This window comes from Elgaria multicarinata, chromosome 17 (assembly GCF_023053635.1).
Source record: "Elgaria multicarinata webbii isolate HBS135686 ecotype San Diego chromosome 17, rElgMul1.1.pri, whole genome shotgun sequence".
Taxonomy (NCBI): domain Eukaryota; kingdom Metazoa; phylum Chordata; class Lepidosauria; order Squamata; family Anguidae; genus Elgaria; species Elgaria multicarinata.
Genome location: NC_086187.1, coordinates 18,248,536 through 18,264,454, shown reverse-complemented (window position 1 = coordinate 18,264,454; position 15,919 = coordinate 18,248,536). Strand labels below are relative to the sequence as shown.

The 15,919-nt window shown below is 43.9% G+C and overlaps 1 protein-coding gene across 1 annotated transcript in view; it reads right to left on the bottom strand.

Moving 5' to 3' along the window:
• Positions 1 to 1,818: 1,818 nt before the first annotated feature.
• Positions 1,819 to 15,919, bottom strand: part of VPS35L (VPS35 endosomal protein sorting factor like) — an 88,685-nt gene continuing 74,584 nt past the window's right edge. The window contains exons 27-31 of the mRNA XM_063143507.1: positions 10,871 to 11,010; positions 9,140 to 9,305; positions 7,194 to 7,312; positions 3,947 to 4,093; positions 1,819 to 2,236 (exon numbers count right to left, since the gene is read on the bottom strand). Coding sequence (XP_062999577.1) covers positions 2,138 to 2,236; positions 3,947 to 4,093; positions 7,194 to 7,312; positions 9,140 to 9,305; positions 10,871 to 11,010 — 671 coding nt within the window. The 3' untranslated portion in view covers positions 1,819 to 2,137. The remainder of the gene's footprint in view (positions 2,237 to 3,946; positions 4,094 to 7,193; positions 7,313 to 9,139; positions 9,306 to 10,870; positions 11,011 to 15,919) is intronic.

Sequence of the window (15,919 nt, the reverse complement as noted above, 5' to 3'; positions counted from 1 at the left end):
TGTCCAGTGCGTTAGAATCAGTCCTAATGTGAAATGTATCCCCCGCCCTCTGTTCTGGCATGGCCTCTCGTCTTCTAATAATATTTTGTCCCCAGGTCCATGACACGTCCGTTCCTACACGCCTCCTGAACTGCTGTGTGACGTAACAGCAGTTCCAGTTGCGGACGGACAGGCCATGCAAGCAGCCAGTTGTATTTACTCCAGGTTTTTGCATTATTTCCTCCGTGTGCGTGGAATTTTCACTCATTATTCCGTTTAACAGAATTACTGCCAAACGTACGTGGCTGACGCATTCTAAAATGACACGTCGACACAAATCTGTCTTTGCTACCACAAGGAAGTGTCCTCTTTATTGATGGCCGAAATGACCTCATGCCGCTACAGGGAACCTCTTCACAATGGCTGCTTCACTGTTATGGAATCCTTGTGCCATACAAGCCCACCATACTAAGGTTTGCTTTTTTAAAAACTAACTTTGTAAACCTCTCTCAGCTGCTCTGGTGTTCAGAGTATTCAAGACGTTGCAAGGTTATTTTATTGTGCTATTAAAATGATCGCACAAAACCCACTATCCTTCCCTTTAAAGCTCTCCACGACATCACCTTCTTCCCACTAGTTTCTCACTGTGACTATTCCTCCTCCAATTCCTCCATCCTCAGCCACCCAACGCTATCTTGCTCTTCAATATACCTCATCCATTCTCCCTTTTATGCCTCTGTGTGAGGAAGTCCTTCCCTCCATAGGGATGTATGCAGCCTCTTTTTCCTTTAGGTCCCTGCTCAAAGAAGCCTCGTGTGGTGCAGAGTGGTAAAGCAGCAGTTTCTGCAGCTGAAACTCTCCCCATGGCCTGAGTTCGATCCCAGCGGAAGCTGGTTTCAGGCAGCCGGCTTGGGTCGACTCAGCCTTCCATCCTCCCGAGGTCGGTAAAATGAGTACCCAGTAAGGTGGGGGAAAGGTGATAACGGCTGGGGAAGGCAACGGCAAACCACCCCGCTAGAAGGCCTGCCAAAAAAAGTCAGCGAAAGCTGGCGTCCCTCCAAGAGTCAGTAATGACTCAGTGCTTGCACTAGAGGTTCCTTTCCTTTCCTTTCCCTGCTCAAAGCAGCTTTCCTGCATGCTTTATTCTTTGCTTATCCCCTTAACCCCCAATTCCAAACATTACCCCCCTTTTCACATATGTGTAACGGCCTTTGTCCACGTTCATCTTTTCCTCGGTTTTTCTGTTGTCTGTTTTGAATGGTAAATTCCTTACAGCCAGGAGAGCCTGTCTGGTTTTGCCTCTGTAAAGGCATCTTCCATACTGATGGCGCTGAATTGAGAACATGCACATCCTTCTCTGTTTAAAATTTTTTTTTTCCCCACCTTCTTTCAAAGGGTTGTGTTATCTAGCAATTTAAAGAACAAAAAACCTCAAGTCACTCACTGGGACTTATAATCAAAAGGCAAATGAAGGCTCGGTTATGCGGCATAATAATAAGTCTGCCTAATGATTACAAAAGAGCCAGCTAAGCACTGCTTGGAAAGGTGGGTAATGGGAATGAATACAAATGTGTCCGATCCTTGATTAGATTCTTTTAAAAAAAGAAAATACAGTGATGCATTGAGAGCTTACCCACAAAAGCTCCCTGAACATATTTGCTGCCATCTACGTCTCAGAGATCTACCACAAACATTTGAGATTCTTTCCATTTATATTATGCTTTTAATTCAGTGAACAAATGTGCTTGGAGAAATATATTTGCGCTGAATGCAAAGGAATTCCAGCAGCTGCTTGTTATCAGACGTAGATCCACCGTTCAACGTGCCGATACAAGTTACCTTCACAGCTCCATCAGATCTGGGTATATCTATAAAAAAATATTTCCAGTCTGAAATTGGTAAGATCCCATTTTACTGATCCGACGTTGGCATTGAAGTCCCCTTTTAATGGTTAATGGCTGCGCAGTGGGAAACAAAACCTCATTTCAAAAATGACTCGCATTGTCAGGGCAGTTTTCCTCCCGCCTCTGACCAAATAAATCTGCCATGCGCTGAGGGACACTTCAAAATGAAAAGATATTGAACGGCGATAATAGCCGGAGATGGAGCCTGTATTTTATAGGCCTTGGAGAACTGCTTTCCAGCAGGCAGACATTCATCAGGTCCTCGACTGCAGAGGAAGTCGTAGTGCCAGCTCTGTAAAATGGCTGAGCTCGTGGTATTTGCTTTGCCTCTTGATGTATTCCAAGGTTTTGACCTAGAAAGGGAAGTAAGCACACCTTAGAAATCAATTCTCTCTACAATAAAAGAAGGAAAACATTATTTCTGTATCCATTCAACGGATTCAAAGCAAGTGTTCCAGACTGAGTTACCCCCATGCAAGCACAGAACAACACAGAGGTCACAATTTACGCTACACAACTTTCAGCGTTCTGATCATCTCAGCTTTTGTTTGAAAAAGAGCACACTTCCAGCCCTTGTGGCTGGGAAGACATACTTGAAATCATCCAGCCAACATGCATGGGAGGTCTGTAAACCATCTTCCCCAAGCTAGCGCCCTCCTGAGGTGTTGTACTGCAACTCCCATCACTCCCAGCTAGCATCACCAGTGCTTGCTGGAAACAATGAGATTTGCTGTGCAATGTATTGGACACACATTGGTAGGTACCAAGTTGGAGAACCTTGCGGTTTCTCTTCCTTTTTTTCAACCTAAACCTGATACTCGAATTTGATGCACTCAGGTTGCCATCCTAAACCCACTGGGAGTTCGTCCCATTGAACTCAGCAGGGCTTACTTCTGTGTAGCCATGTACAGGATTGCACTGCTAAATGACTGTACAGATGGGAATAGCTGATCCTGCTAAACCAGTGGGTTGCAACCTTTTTTGCTCCATTTCCCCCCTTTCACCATTGTTCAGAATATAATTCCCCCCCTTCCCAAGATAGTCTAACTCATGGGTTCTCAAAAAGGGGGGAATTCCCCCCCGGGGGGGGATTTTAGGGTTCCAGGGGAGGAATTAGGACCACTATTCAGCAAAGTATAATGTTCTGTAGATTATGTCTTCCTACACGTTATTAAAAACGTCCCAGAAAAGTGTCATGTTGTCTGCAAAAGCCAGGCCTTTGCTCTCTTTTCCCTCCCTCCCTTGCAATCCTAGAAGTTTAAAGCTTCCCATTTAAAGGGGCAACGCAAAGCATGGGAGCTGAGAATGTAAAATTATTATTATTATTATTATTATTTATTTATATAGCACCATCAGTGTACATGGTGCTGTACAGAGTAAAACAGTAAATAGCAAGACCCTGCCGCATAGGCTTACAATCTAATAAAAGGGCCATGCTTTGCGTTGCCCCTTTAAATGGGACTAATATAGAAAAAAAACATTTTCAGTATTATATGCATATTATTTGGAATGCACCTTTTGAGTTAGACTATCAAGGGGGGAATTATATTCTGAACAATGGTGAAAGGGGGGAATGGAGCAAAAAAGGTTGAGAACCACTGGTCTAACTCAAAAGGTGCATTCCAAATAATATGCATATAATATTGGAAATCTTTTTTTTCTTTATTAGTCCCAAAGCATGCCCCCTTTTACATTCTCAGCTCCCATGCTTTGTGTTGCCCCTTTAAATGGGAAGCTTGAAACTTCTAGGATTGCAAGGGAGGGAGGGAAAAGAGAGCAAAGGCCTGGCTTTTGCAGACGAGATGACACTTTTCTGGGACGTTTTTAATAACATGTGTAGGAAGACATAATCTACTGGACATCACACTTTGCTGAATAGTGGTCCCAATTCCCCCCTGGAACCCTAAAATTCCCCCCCCCTTGTTGAGAACCCATGTGCTAAACAGTCTTCCACAGTTAGAAATGAAGAATGACAACAACAAAGCTACAGAAGCAGAGCTTGCCCTTCAGAACAAACAGACCCACACGACCCCAGTTTCGAGATCTGTCCCTCCTCTCCTTACCATGGTTTTTGTGTCTGCAAAGCCGTGCTTCTGAGCCAGGTTCCACAAATTGACGGCAAGCTGATTGAGTTTGTTGTTTCGCAGATCCCCGTGGGCCAAGATGCTATTGAAAAAGTAGAGGGCCAGTTGGCTCTGACGCTTTAAAGTCTACAATTTTAGAGGGGGAAACCAAGGAATTAATTCGTGCACAGCCAATAGGGATCTGACATATTATGGGCCGGGAAGGGGCATCAACTAGCTAAAAGTACTCGTTGCTATAATTTGGGCCCATTTTTCCCACTCAATAGCCATTTATTTTCATTCCTTCCAAATGAGGATAAGAAACATGCATCTGAGGAAGTCTAGCCCATGACTAGACTTTTCTGCTACAATAAAATCAGTTACTCTTCCGTGTGCCACAACACTCTTTGTTGTTTGACTACGTTCATTCAACCAGTCAACCCACCAACTAGCCTCCAGGCATTTGCCTTGTTTTGGAGATCAATGGATATAATGATGAAAATATTAATGTATTTTTTTATCGTCTGTATGTAACCGTTTGTCCCTAGAGGAAAGCAATAAAAACATTTGACTGACTGAAAGTGTCGTTAACATATGGTTGAGCAAACCCATTTTATTCCCTTCTCGGTCCCTGCCTATATTGATGTATATATTTAAGATAGGATTTTGCGTTGGTTAATAGCATTGTGAACTGACTTTTTTTGTTAATTCTTTTCTTTGTTGCATTTGGTAATTAAAAAATAAAGTTAAAGAAGTTAAGAACACAAAGTCCTTTTTTTAAAATGCATTAAGTTATGCACTCTGGGAGGGGCCACAGCTCAGTGGCAGAGCACATGTTTTGCATGCAGATGGTTCCAAGTGTCATGTCTAACCCTACTGTCCCTGTTTTGGGAGATGTTTCAGGTAATCAATCAGATTCAGAACTAGAAGACGCAGCGCCAGACACCAGCCAGCCTGTACCAGTGGGGGAGGAAGCTCTCATGGGCAATTCCCCAGCTTGGAGTCAGCTCTCTCCAGAGCTTATCTCCTCAAGGTCAAATCCTACACACTCGGTGGGAAGTGAGCCTTCTTCCGGAGGCGAGCATCCCGACAAGCTAGCTGATGCTAGGGTTCGCCAGAAGCTGAAACGCACGGGTTGGAAGGAAGGTGTGAGAAAGTCAGTTCGATTACTCCAGAACCTGCCTCCATACCAGGCACTTTGAAGTTACAGGGCATTTGAGAAGTAACTTCTTTCTCTTCTTGAAGGACAATTGTCTTGCTTAGTTTGCATAGTTTTGCCTAGGGGGTCGTTTCAAAGAGGCAGACACTATTCAGGTTGAAGAGACGTTTGTTGCTTAATAAAAGCTTTGTAGATTACTTAGCAAGCCTCATCATTTGCCTCCCATCGAAAGTAGGAGCGTTCAGAGAGACACAACACCATGGTCCATCCAGGGCATCTCTGGTTCAAAGGATGCTAAGTAGGAGAGGTAGAGAACCATCACCTCCAGAGCAGACCACACTGAGCTAACTAAACCAGTGACCTGTCTCAATACGAAGGAATTTCATATGTTTATCTTGGGTTGCATTGCGTCTGCTTCACTATGTCAAGGACCCTTTAGCCTGGGAGGGGTTCCATTGCAATGCCAACTCCGCCCCCATGTAATAGTCTGAACACCCTTTTAAACACCCCCTTTGTCAAGATGTGCTGGCCACTGGGCTCAGCTCAGAAAGAACAAAGAGCCCTCGATTTGAAGGCAGAGCCGCCCGCCAGCTCCCCGAGTAATCAAATCAGCCGAAGAGTAGTTAGGAGCCGTCGTGGCCGACCGGCCGCATCAATTAATGCATTTCATACTTCGCTGGAGCCCTCTCTAAACGCAGCCAGCATGAACCGTTGCCCGGTGTGAATTACCGATGAAGCAAGCGGGCAAGCGAAATTAAGCGCTGCCGCCAGGAATCCTTGCAAACGTGCGCGCGCACAATCCAATCAGAAAGGACTCGCGCTAAAGGCAAACGCAGGGAAAGTGTCTCCCAGGAAGACGTTGCTGCGTTTGTGCGATGTGAGGTATCTATGGCCACCACCTTCTACGGACACTGGCTCCACTGAAGTCAAGTTGAAACACACAAGCATGGGCAAAAGAACTTCTCCCATTCTGCACTTGCTGTGTGCTCACTGAAAGAGGTTGGTTAATTTATTTATTTCTCCAAAAATTTTATATCCCACTCTTCAATCAAAAGACTCTCAGGTTTATAAGAATCAAGCAGCCCCTCCCTGCACACAGGCTCACAATCTCAAAAGACAAAGGAAAGGGATGCCGAGGAGGGGGGGAGGTTTTAAGCAAGATGGCGAAGCTTAATTCAGTTGCCCAGATGGATGGGAATACATCAATTAAATTAAGGTTTGCATTGCATCTATTGTCCATCTGGGCTGGCCTGTTCCTTTTTTCCCCTTCTTTTTTCAGTTTCCCTTGTTAACCTGTTTCTTCTCCTATTCCCTAAGGGCAAAATGTTCCTCACAAGCCGTTCTCAGATGCTTGCCATTTATTTTATTAATTTAAAACATTTATATCCTGCTTTTTAATACACAACATAACCAAAGTGGGGTCCTAAGTACAAACCACCCAATTCAGAAAATAAAAACACGCAGAAAAGTGAGAACGGCAGTAGGGAAAGTAAAATAAATGAAGACATTAGATTGAAGCAGGAAGAGCTCAGATTGGTTAGAAGCGTTGGAGAATATCAAATACCCAATGCCTGAAGATCACCAATGCTGGCATTCTATTAACTTTGTCGGGGAGGGCATTGTATTATTTATTTATTTAGAGTATTTTTATCCCGCACTTCAGCCAAAAAGGCTCCCGGAGCAGCTTACAATTGATCAGTAAAGAAGACAGTCCTTGCCCTCAAGCTGACATTCTAAAAAAGACATGAAACACAAGGAAAAGGGGATGGGGAGGGAAGAGGGAGAGTTGTACATTACGGGGAGCCATCACCAAGAAGACCCTTTCTCTGGCAGCATGAAAATCTAGAACTAAGAACTGAAAAAGCATCTTGAGGTGCAATCCAATGCACGTTTACACAGAAAAAAGTCCTACATGCCATGGTTGGCTGGGGAATGCTGGAAGTTATAGGACTTTTTTCTATCTAAACGTGCCTAGGATTGTGCCCGTAAACACTTATATTAAAAAATAAAATAAAACACAGAACTAAATAAAATCAGGTAAGAAACACTATTAGAAACAGGCAGGACAATAAGATTTCTCTCCCTCACCTCATCCTTTCCAAGACTTTTGAGATGTTCCAGGATTTGAGCTATCACCGTTTCACACAGCTTGCTGTTCTCCACCAGGAATTTGGTATCTCCGCCATACAAGGTATCATTGGATTCAACTGAGTAAACAGGAGGCTTCGAATTAGAAGGCTGGATATTTAGAAACAAAACTTCTCAGGGGAAAAACGGCAATTGGAACAGCCCTAAGGAACTTCTAAGCGAGACAAAGCTAAGAAAAAACAGTGTGATGTTGAGGAGAGAGTGTTGGCTTTGAAGCTCAAAGCCTGAAACTGGCCTACCTCATAGGGTTGTTGAGAGCATAAAATGAGATGAAACCGTGTATGTGCCCTGAGCTTCTTAGAGAAATGGCAGTGCTACGAAACAATGCTACGGAACGCTTTACTATCTAATTTCAGCAGCAACCTGTTAATTTCCCCCAAGAATTTTTTTTTTGGGGGGGTGCCCCTCGTAGCCTACAGGGTGAAAACTGCCACCGGATCTAGCAAAGTTGCCCACCTGTACTATATAAGCTCAAACTGCTTAACCACTGTGGCTTAGCGTGTTGTCTGAACAGTATTACCCTGAAGTCTATATAGGGATAACCACAACACTGCCAAAATTAAGGTAATTTTGAATACCTGCTTTATGTAACTGTTAGGTTTCATAGAAATGCTGTGAATTTCTACACAAACCAAACGCCTATTTCCAGTGCCTGCTGACAATTATAGTGGCCTATTCCAGATTTCATTTAAGCTATTTGCAAGTAAGTGTCATATAGCCCACTATTTAGTCCATCACATGACAGGGGGCAAACATATTATTTCTTTTCTTTCTTCTTTTGTTTTTTTAAAGGGTGGTGTCACAAGATTAAGTAATCTTGAGCAAGCTGATTTGAGAAGATACTATTAAAGCTGGGAATACACGAAGGACTTTGAACCAAGCGTTGGAGAGTCACCGAAGCAAAACAGTGCTTAATCTCAGGTTTTGTACAAATAAGGTTTGCAACATGTGGATTAAGTACTTAGGCTCTTTGTGGAAGATCGTAATCCAATTGCAAACTCAATACTTGCTTAGTAACAAAAAGGGATTTATCAAGCTTGGGAGCGTTTGCCCCGGAAAAAGCAAGCCCCAGTTTCCAGCCTCCGCTGTCTCTTCCAATGGACGATGCACTTTGGGTTTTATTTATAGCATATTTTCATCCCGCTTTTCCTCCAAGGCGCTCGGGTGGCATGCAGAGTCCTACCACCACAAGGACACTGTGAGGTAGGTTACAGCAAGAGAGATCATGACTACCCAAGGTCACCTGGTGAGCTGCTTGGCTGAACGGGATTTGAACTCAGGTCGCATAAACCCTTCTCAGGCCAAGCACCACCACTTGAAAACCTGAGAAAGAGTTAATTAAAACCTTTCTAGTTATGAGGGAAACAGGTTTAATACCGGATCTGCTCTAAATATACTGTGGGTATAATCTGGGGTGGGTGTTTAATAATGGTAAGGCAGGTAAATAATGCCAATCTGACACGTGGTACTGGGTAGCTAACAAAATAATAAGTTTATTGTTATTTAAAAACTTTAAATAAAAAATATAATACTTTCAGTCCTGCCTGATCTAAACTCTCCACACACCAACCACCTCACTCTCTTCACACTAATCTTAAGTCCCTAGAATCCAAACTCTTCTTACTTTACAAATAAAAAAACACAAGAAAACAAAACCTGAAAGCACACTCCCTCACAAACTCTCAACACACTCCTTATGTATTCCTCTTCCCCCACCTATTACATCATCAACCACACCCACTCAGTTCTAACATTCCCTACTTACCAGACATACTAACTCAGACATATACAATATAATCAATTGTGAGGTAACACCACAGAGGCCCCTTCCAACTCTACGATTCTCTGAAATGATGGGCTGCGAACCTCAAAATTCCCTCGCTTACCTTTGTCTATATGGTAGATGAAGGTCTCCTGACTCATGGCCGATAGAAGGTGCACGACGTTGGTGTAAATCCGGACTTTATCGTCACTGTTATCCTCCCAAGTGTAGTCCTGGATGACATTTAGCAATCCTCGCACAAGGAACAACACACCTTGCTCAGGATGGTCCTAGAGAACCAAAATGGGCTAAGACTCAGCGTAATGATGGACGGATTTCCCCTAACCCTCTCCTTCCCCACAACACTGGCGGATCAAGTTGGTACATGGGCATAATGTCATGCTTTGAGAGCGTTGCGTCGGCTCAGACATCTGTGACCAACCAGCAATCATAAGCAGTCGGTGGTGAAGAAGAAAAGCCAAGGAGCTATTAGAGAAGCTTAGGAGATTTCACATTATCAAATTGATTTCAGTCGGCTTCACAGCATGCTGGCTATTTGCGCTTTTAAAAAAAAACATACAAACAAGAAGGATCTTGGAATTGTTGTAGATCACAAGCTGAATATGAGCCAACAGTGCGATGTGGCTGCAAGAAAGGCAAATGCTATCTTGGGCTGCATTAATAGAAGTATAGCTTCCAAATTGTGTGAGGTTCTCGTTCCTCTCTATTCAGCCCTGGTTAGGCCTCATCTAGAGTATTGCGTCCAGTTCTGGGCAACACATTTCAAGAAGGACGCAGACAAGCTGGAGCGTGTTCAGAGGAGGGCAACCAGGATGATCAGGGGTCTGGAAATAAAGCCCTATCATAGAATCATAGAATAGCAGAGTTGGAAGGGACCTACAAGGCCATCGAGTCCAACCCCCTGCTAAATGCAGGAATCCACCCTAAAGCATCCCTGACATATGGTTGTCCAGCTGCCCTGGACAGATGGTTGTCCAGATTGAAAGAACTGGGCATGTTTAGCCTGGGGAAGAGAAGATTTAGGGGAGACATGATAGCACGCTTCAAATACTTAAAAGGTTGTCACACAGAGGAGGGCCAGGATCTCTTCTCGATCCTCCCAGAGTGCAGGACACAGAATAACGGGCTCAAGTTACAGGAAGCCAGATTCCGGCTGAACATCAGGAAAAACTTCCTGACTGTTAGAGCAGTACAACAATGGAACCAGTTACCTAGGGAGGTTGTGGGCTCTCCCACACTAGAGGCATTCAAGAGGCAGCTGGACAGCCATCTGTCAGGGATGCTTTAGGGTGGATTCCTGCCTTGAGTAGGGGGTTGGACTCGATGGCCTTATAGACCCCTTCCAACTCTACAATTCTATGATTCTATAAGTATTTTGTTTTGTGGAGGGGCACTGAGTCATGTGACCCCCCAGTTGCCTTCTAAAGTGATGCAGTCCTCACAAAGGTGTACTACCTCATCTGTAGTTTGTGATAAGTTGACCTGAGATGGGGGGTGGGGGAGTTAATGAAATTTACAACCCCCACCTTGAATCTTTCCAATTTTTGCATCCTAACAAGAGTAGCCCGCAAGCTAAGGAAGATGAGACACCTTTGATTCCCCTGCTGTTACTGATGAAAGGGCCTTTTCAGTGGTGGCACTCCAAATCTGGAATGAGTCTACCTTAATGCCCTTTCAGCTCAGGCAAAGACCTGTTCCAAATTTCCTAGGCCTTTTAATTTCTTGGGTTTCAGTGGTCACCCTGATAATTTGGTGAAGGGAAGGATATATCAGTAGCAAAAACGTTAAGGCCATTTCAGCCCATAAAGACAAGCAGCTCAGACGAGCGACTTACCGGAATGATTAACAAAGTGGAAAAGAAATTGCAGAGGAATTCCAGAAGAAAGGCTTCAGAGGGCCGCATTTTCCCATCGATGTTGATCATCTTTGGGACCTCAGGAACGAGGCTTATTGCTGCTTTGAAAAAGGCATCCGCTATAAAAAGATCAGAGCCACTGGACAATTAGCATATGGAATTTGGGTTGATCAACATACCTGTAATTTTAAATAGACCTTCAACCAAAGTCAAGGAAACTTGTGTGTTATCTCCAGTATTCGAGGCAGTAAGCCTGTGTGCACAAGTTGCTGGGGAACATGGGTGGGAGGGTGCTGTTGCACCGTGTCCTGCTTTGTTGGTCCCTGGCCGATGGCTGGTTGGCCACTGTGTGAACAGAGTGTGCTGGATTAGATGGACCCTTGGTCTGATCCAGCATGGCACGTCTTATGTTCTTAACTTGTAGCACACCTGATTGCCTGGGCTCAGTTTCCTACCCTGCAACTGCTAGGAGGTTGAACAAATAAGAAGTGCAACAAAATGTTGCAGTGTATCCTTGTCTCCTAACAAGTATGAAGTTCAAGCAAGAAATTCCCCTCCCTAATTTTCCATTTTTTGTTTTCTATCTGGACACTTAACATTCTGATATTACTGAGCATGCTTAGTTCTCATTATACTATTCACGTTTGTTTGGGGCGGGGGTTTAGTTTCTCGTGCACGCTTAGACTTTTTTAAAAAAGATTTTCTGTCCTTCTGAGATTTCCTTGATCATGCCCATACCTCCCCTTTACTTCTGAGTCATCCCATTTTGGCTTCATTTCTGTGGGCACTCATCACTTGAGTTTACTATTAGAGGAGTTAGATGATGATGATGATGATGATGGTATTTATTTCTAAAATATATTAGTAACTGGCAAATAGAGGGAGAAAACGTGGAGGCAGTGACAGACTTTGTATTTCTGGGCGCAAAGATTACTGCAGACGCTGACTGCAGCCAGGAAATCAGAAGACGTTTACTTCTTGGGAGGAGAGCAATGACAAATCTTGATAAAATAGTTAAGAGCAGAGACTCCACACTGACAGTAAAGGTCTGCATAGTTAAAGCAATGGTATTTCCCGTAGTAACCTATGGCTGCGAGAGCTAGACCATAAGGAAAGCGGAGCGAAGGAAGATAGATGCTTTTGAACTGTGGTGTTGGAGGAAAACTCTGAGAGTGCCTGGGACTGCAAGAAGATCAAACCAGTCCATACTCCAGGAAATAAAGCCAGATTGCTCACTTGAGGGAATGGTATTAAAGGCAAAACTGAAGTACTTTGGCCATGTAATGAGAAGACAGGATACCCTGGAGAAGAGGCTGATGCTAGGGAAAGTGGAAGGCAAAAGGAAGAGGGGCCGACCAAGGGCAAGATGGATGGATGATATTCTGGAGGTGACAGACTTGACCTTGGGGGAGCTAGGGGTGGCAACGGCCAACAGAAAGCTCTGGCGTGGGCTGGTCCATGAAGTCACGAAGAGTCGGAAGCGACTGAATGAATAAACAACAAACATAGCTAAACGTCCTCAAGGAGACATACAACGAAAAATCCTACTTTTGTGATGGCAAAGCTTCTGGCATGCCAATAAAATTGTCCGAACAAAGAGACCATGCAGAAAGCAGAGCACCTGACCTAACTCCAAATGACTCTGGTATGAGATAAACTACTTTCTAGTTTCAATTTTACATCTTCTCCTAGGTATTGGCTGAGCCAGGAGAAAACATTTGAGCCAAGCGATGAAACACCACAAAATAAGCTTAACTTATACGTACACAGATGGTTCTAATGTAATTTTAGTTTAAACATACGAGTTCAGGCGAAATAAAAATGACAGATGCAGCCTCAAGACAGGATGATGAAAAAGTTGCAGTCAAATTCATTGAAGCGTCTTGCACACCAAGAGCTTGTTTTGTGGCTCCTGCCACTTTGATGTGGCCAGTAAGAGGAGTTTTATACTGGCTGGAAAAGGAATGGTGGGGCGACGGCGTTCTGTCCACCCCAGATGGCAATGACACAACTGAGTTCTCGGAAACAGCAGTTCGTTTGGAAGACTCAGAAGACTCCCATGAAGCTGACTGGTGGGAGATTCAGGACAGATAAAAGGAAGGACTTTTTCACACACCGCATAGTTAAACAAATCTTGATAAAATAGTTAAGAGCAGAGACACCACACTGACAACAAAGGTCCGCATAGTTAAAGCAATGGTATTCCCCGTAGTAACCTATGGCTGCGAGAGCTGGACCATAAGGAAAGCTGAGCGAAGGAAGATAGATGCTTTTGAACTGTGGTGTTGGAGGAAAACTCTGAGAGTGCCTTGGACTGCAAGAAGATCAAACCAGTCCATACTCCAGGAAATAAAGCCAGACTGCTCACTTGAGGGAATGGTATTAAAGGCAAAACTGAAGTACTTTGGCCACGTAATGAGAAGACAGGATACCCTGGAGAAGAGGCTGATGCTAGGGAAAGTGGAAGGCAAAAGGAAGAAGGACCGACCAAGGGCAAGATGGATGGATGATATTCTGGAGGTGACAGACTTGACCTTGGGGGAGCTAGGGGTGGCGACAGCCGACAGAAAGCTCTGGCGTGGGCTGGTCCATGAAGAAAGTCGGAAACGACTGAACGAATAAACAACAACAATAGTTAAACTATGGAATTCACTACCACAAGATGTAGCAATGGCCACCGATTTGGATGACTTTAAACGGTGGTGGACAAATTCCCGGAGGAGAAGGCTGTCAATGGCTACTAGCCCTGATGGCTATGTGCTACCTCCAGTATCCAAGGTAGTAAGCCTGGGTGCAGCATTTGCTGGGGAGCATGGACTGGAGAATGCTGTTGCATCATGTCCTGCTTTGTTGGTCCCTGGTCAACAGCTGGTTGGCCACTGTGTGAACACAGTGCTGGACTAGATGGACCCTCAGTCTGATCCAGCATAGCACTTATGTTCTTTATATTCTTAATCCTTTTAGATTCGGGAGACTGGATAGCGAATAAAGATGGGAGGGAACACAGAAGATTTCCAGCCCAGAAGCGCAATCATGACAATAATATCCAGAATCTACATTCATCTGGATAAGGTTGGGAAAGACCCGTGTCTGAAACACTGGAGAGCTCCTGCCAGTCAGTGTAGAAAATACTGCGCTTGATAGACCAATGAACTGATATGCTATAAAAAAGATTCTTATGCTCATGGTTTTAGGTAGGGAATGAAGCTCACTGGAAGAGCACATGTGCCTGCAGTAAGTCCCAGGTTTGAGCCGGCATCTCCAGGTAGGATAGGGAAAGACTCCCATCTGAAAACCTTGGAGAATAACGTATTCAATGGCCGAGTTCACACACGACGACAACCCGTTGGTTTTTTAAAAAACCCAACAACAACCCTGGGTTGTTGTTAACAAACCAGCATTCTAATTGCCATGGCTTGATCACCCGTCCCTGGGTTGTTTATTGTGATGATCAAACCCAGAATTCTGGTTTGTCTTTCCCCTGTTCCAGAGGTGGAACTGGGTTCCAACTCCTCTCTATATAGGCATTGTACAGTGTAAGTGGACCAATAATTTAATTCTGTTTAAAGCAGCCTTCCTCAACCTGGGGCGCTCCAGATGTGTTGGACTGCATCTCCCAGAATGCCCCAGCCTGGGGCATTCTGGGAGTTGTAGTCCAACACATCTGGAGCGCCCCAGGTTGAGGAAGGCTGGTTTAAAGCATCTTTCTACTTTCAGAAAATTGAGTTTTGTTTTGTTTTTTGCCTTTGGCTGTTAAAGATCTATTAATCTGTGTAGTTGGTTTTCCACAACATTAGTGATCTCACTCTTCCCAAAGGCAATTAAGACAACAAAATGTTTGGATTGCAGTCACATCTGCTGTTCTGGTGTTACAAGATGCTCAATGCTCTGTGTATAATCATAGCATATGACAAATTAAATTTTATCACCGGAAAAAAATAATCTGCATACCGTAAGTATCCAGTTCCATGCACAAGAATTAGATCAGCTTCTAAACTTACTCAAAACAACATTAGAGATTAATCTCAAGATCTTTTCTTAATTTAGCGTTCACCCATTCATCTACTTTAAAAGTTTTCCCCAAGCTGTTTTAAAGAACTCAGGGCGAGGAATAATACTTTTGGAAAAACAGCCATCCGCATCTGAGTGAACAACATGCATTACAAATCCAGTGCTTATGTCATCGTTTAAGTAGAGCAAGATGATCAGCATTTTGGAGATTAAATAAGCAGACTTGTGAATACAATATCACACCTCTTCAAGCAAGAGAACAGCACCTAGGAAATGTTTTTGTCTTTATAAAAGATCTGACATTGGCAAGATATACAGAAAAAAACACCCAAGAAAGCTGAAACTGAGGAAGGGGTTATTTTGCCAACACTGTTAAGTCCAACCAACCTACATCTTGTGAGCTAATTATCTATTTATATCATATATGATCGTGCTCTCTCTCTCTGTCGCTCTCACATACACAGATACAAACATTCTTCAAAAAGCTATGCTTGACATAAGAAGAAAAAAATGCCTCGCATCTTCAGCAATAAAAAAAAAAGTTTCCATCATCACTGTCATGCTATTTGAATACACGCGCGTGCACACACACAGAAATTGCCTTCTGCTTCCTATTAAATCATATAGTGAAATGCCGAGTCAGCGGGAGGAGTCGGGAGAATATGGAATTGCTTCAGCCAGGGGCTCTGAGAAATCACCTTTAATTCAAAGAAATCACACTGAGTGTCCTCGGGCTAACTAATGGAAAACAGGAAGACAGCTTGGCTGGTGATCCTTACACCCAGGAAAACACCACCAGGCCTGTTTACTGTGATTCAGATACAAAGTGCAGAGCGGAAAAGCCATGGGAGCTGATGCACTTTACACTCAGCATCCGTACTTTCTTTGCAACGAAAAGCATTTGACCCTCACCCCCACCCCAACCCTCTCCCTCCCCCACCTCTCTCTCTCTCTCTCTCTCACACACACACACACACACCCAATTTGCTTTCCCTGTAACAACTGTGTTTACAAGAA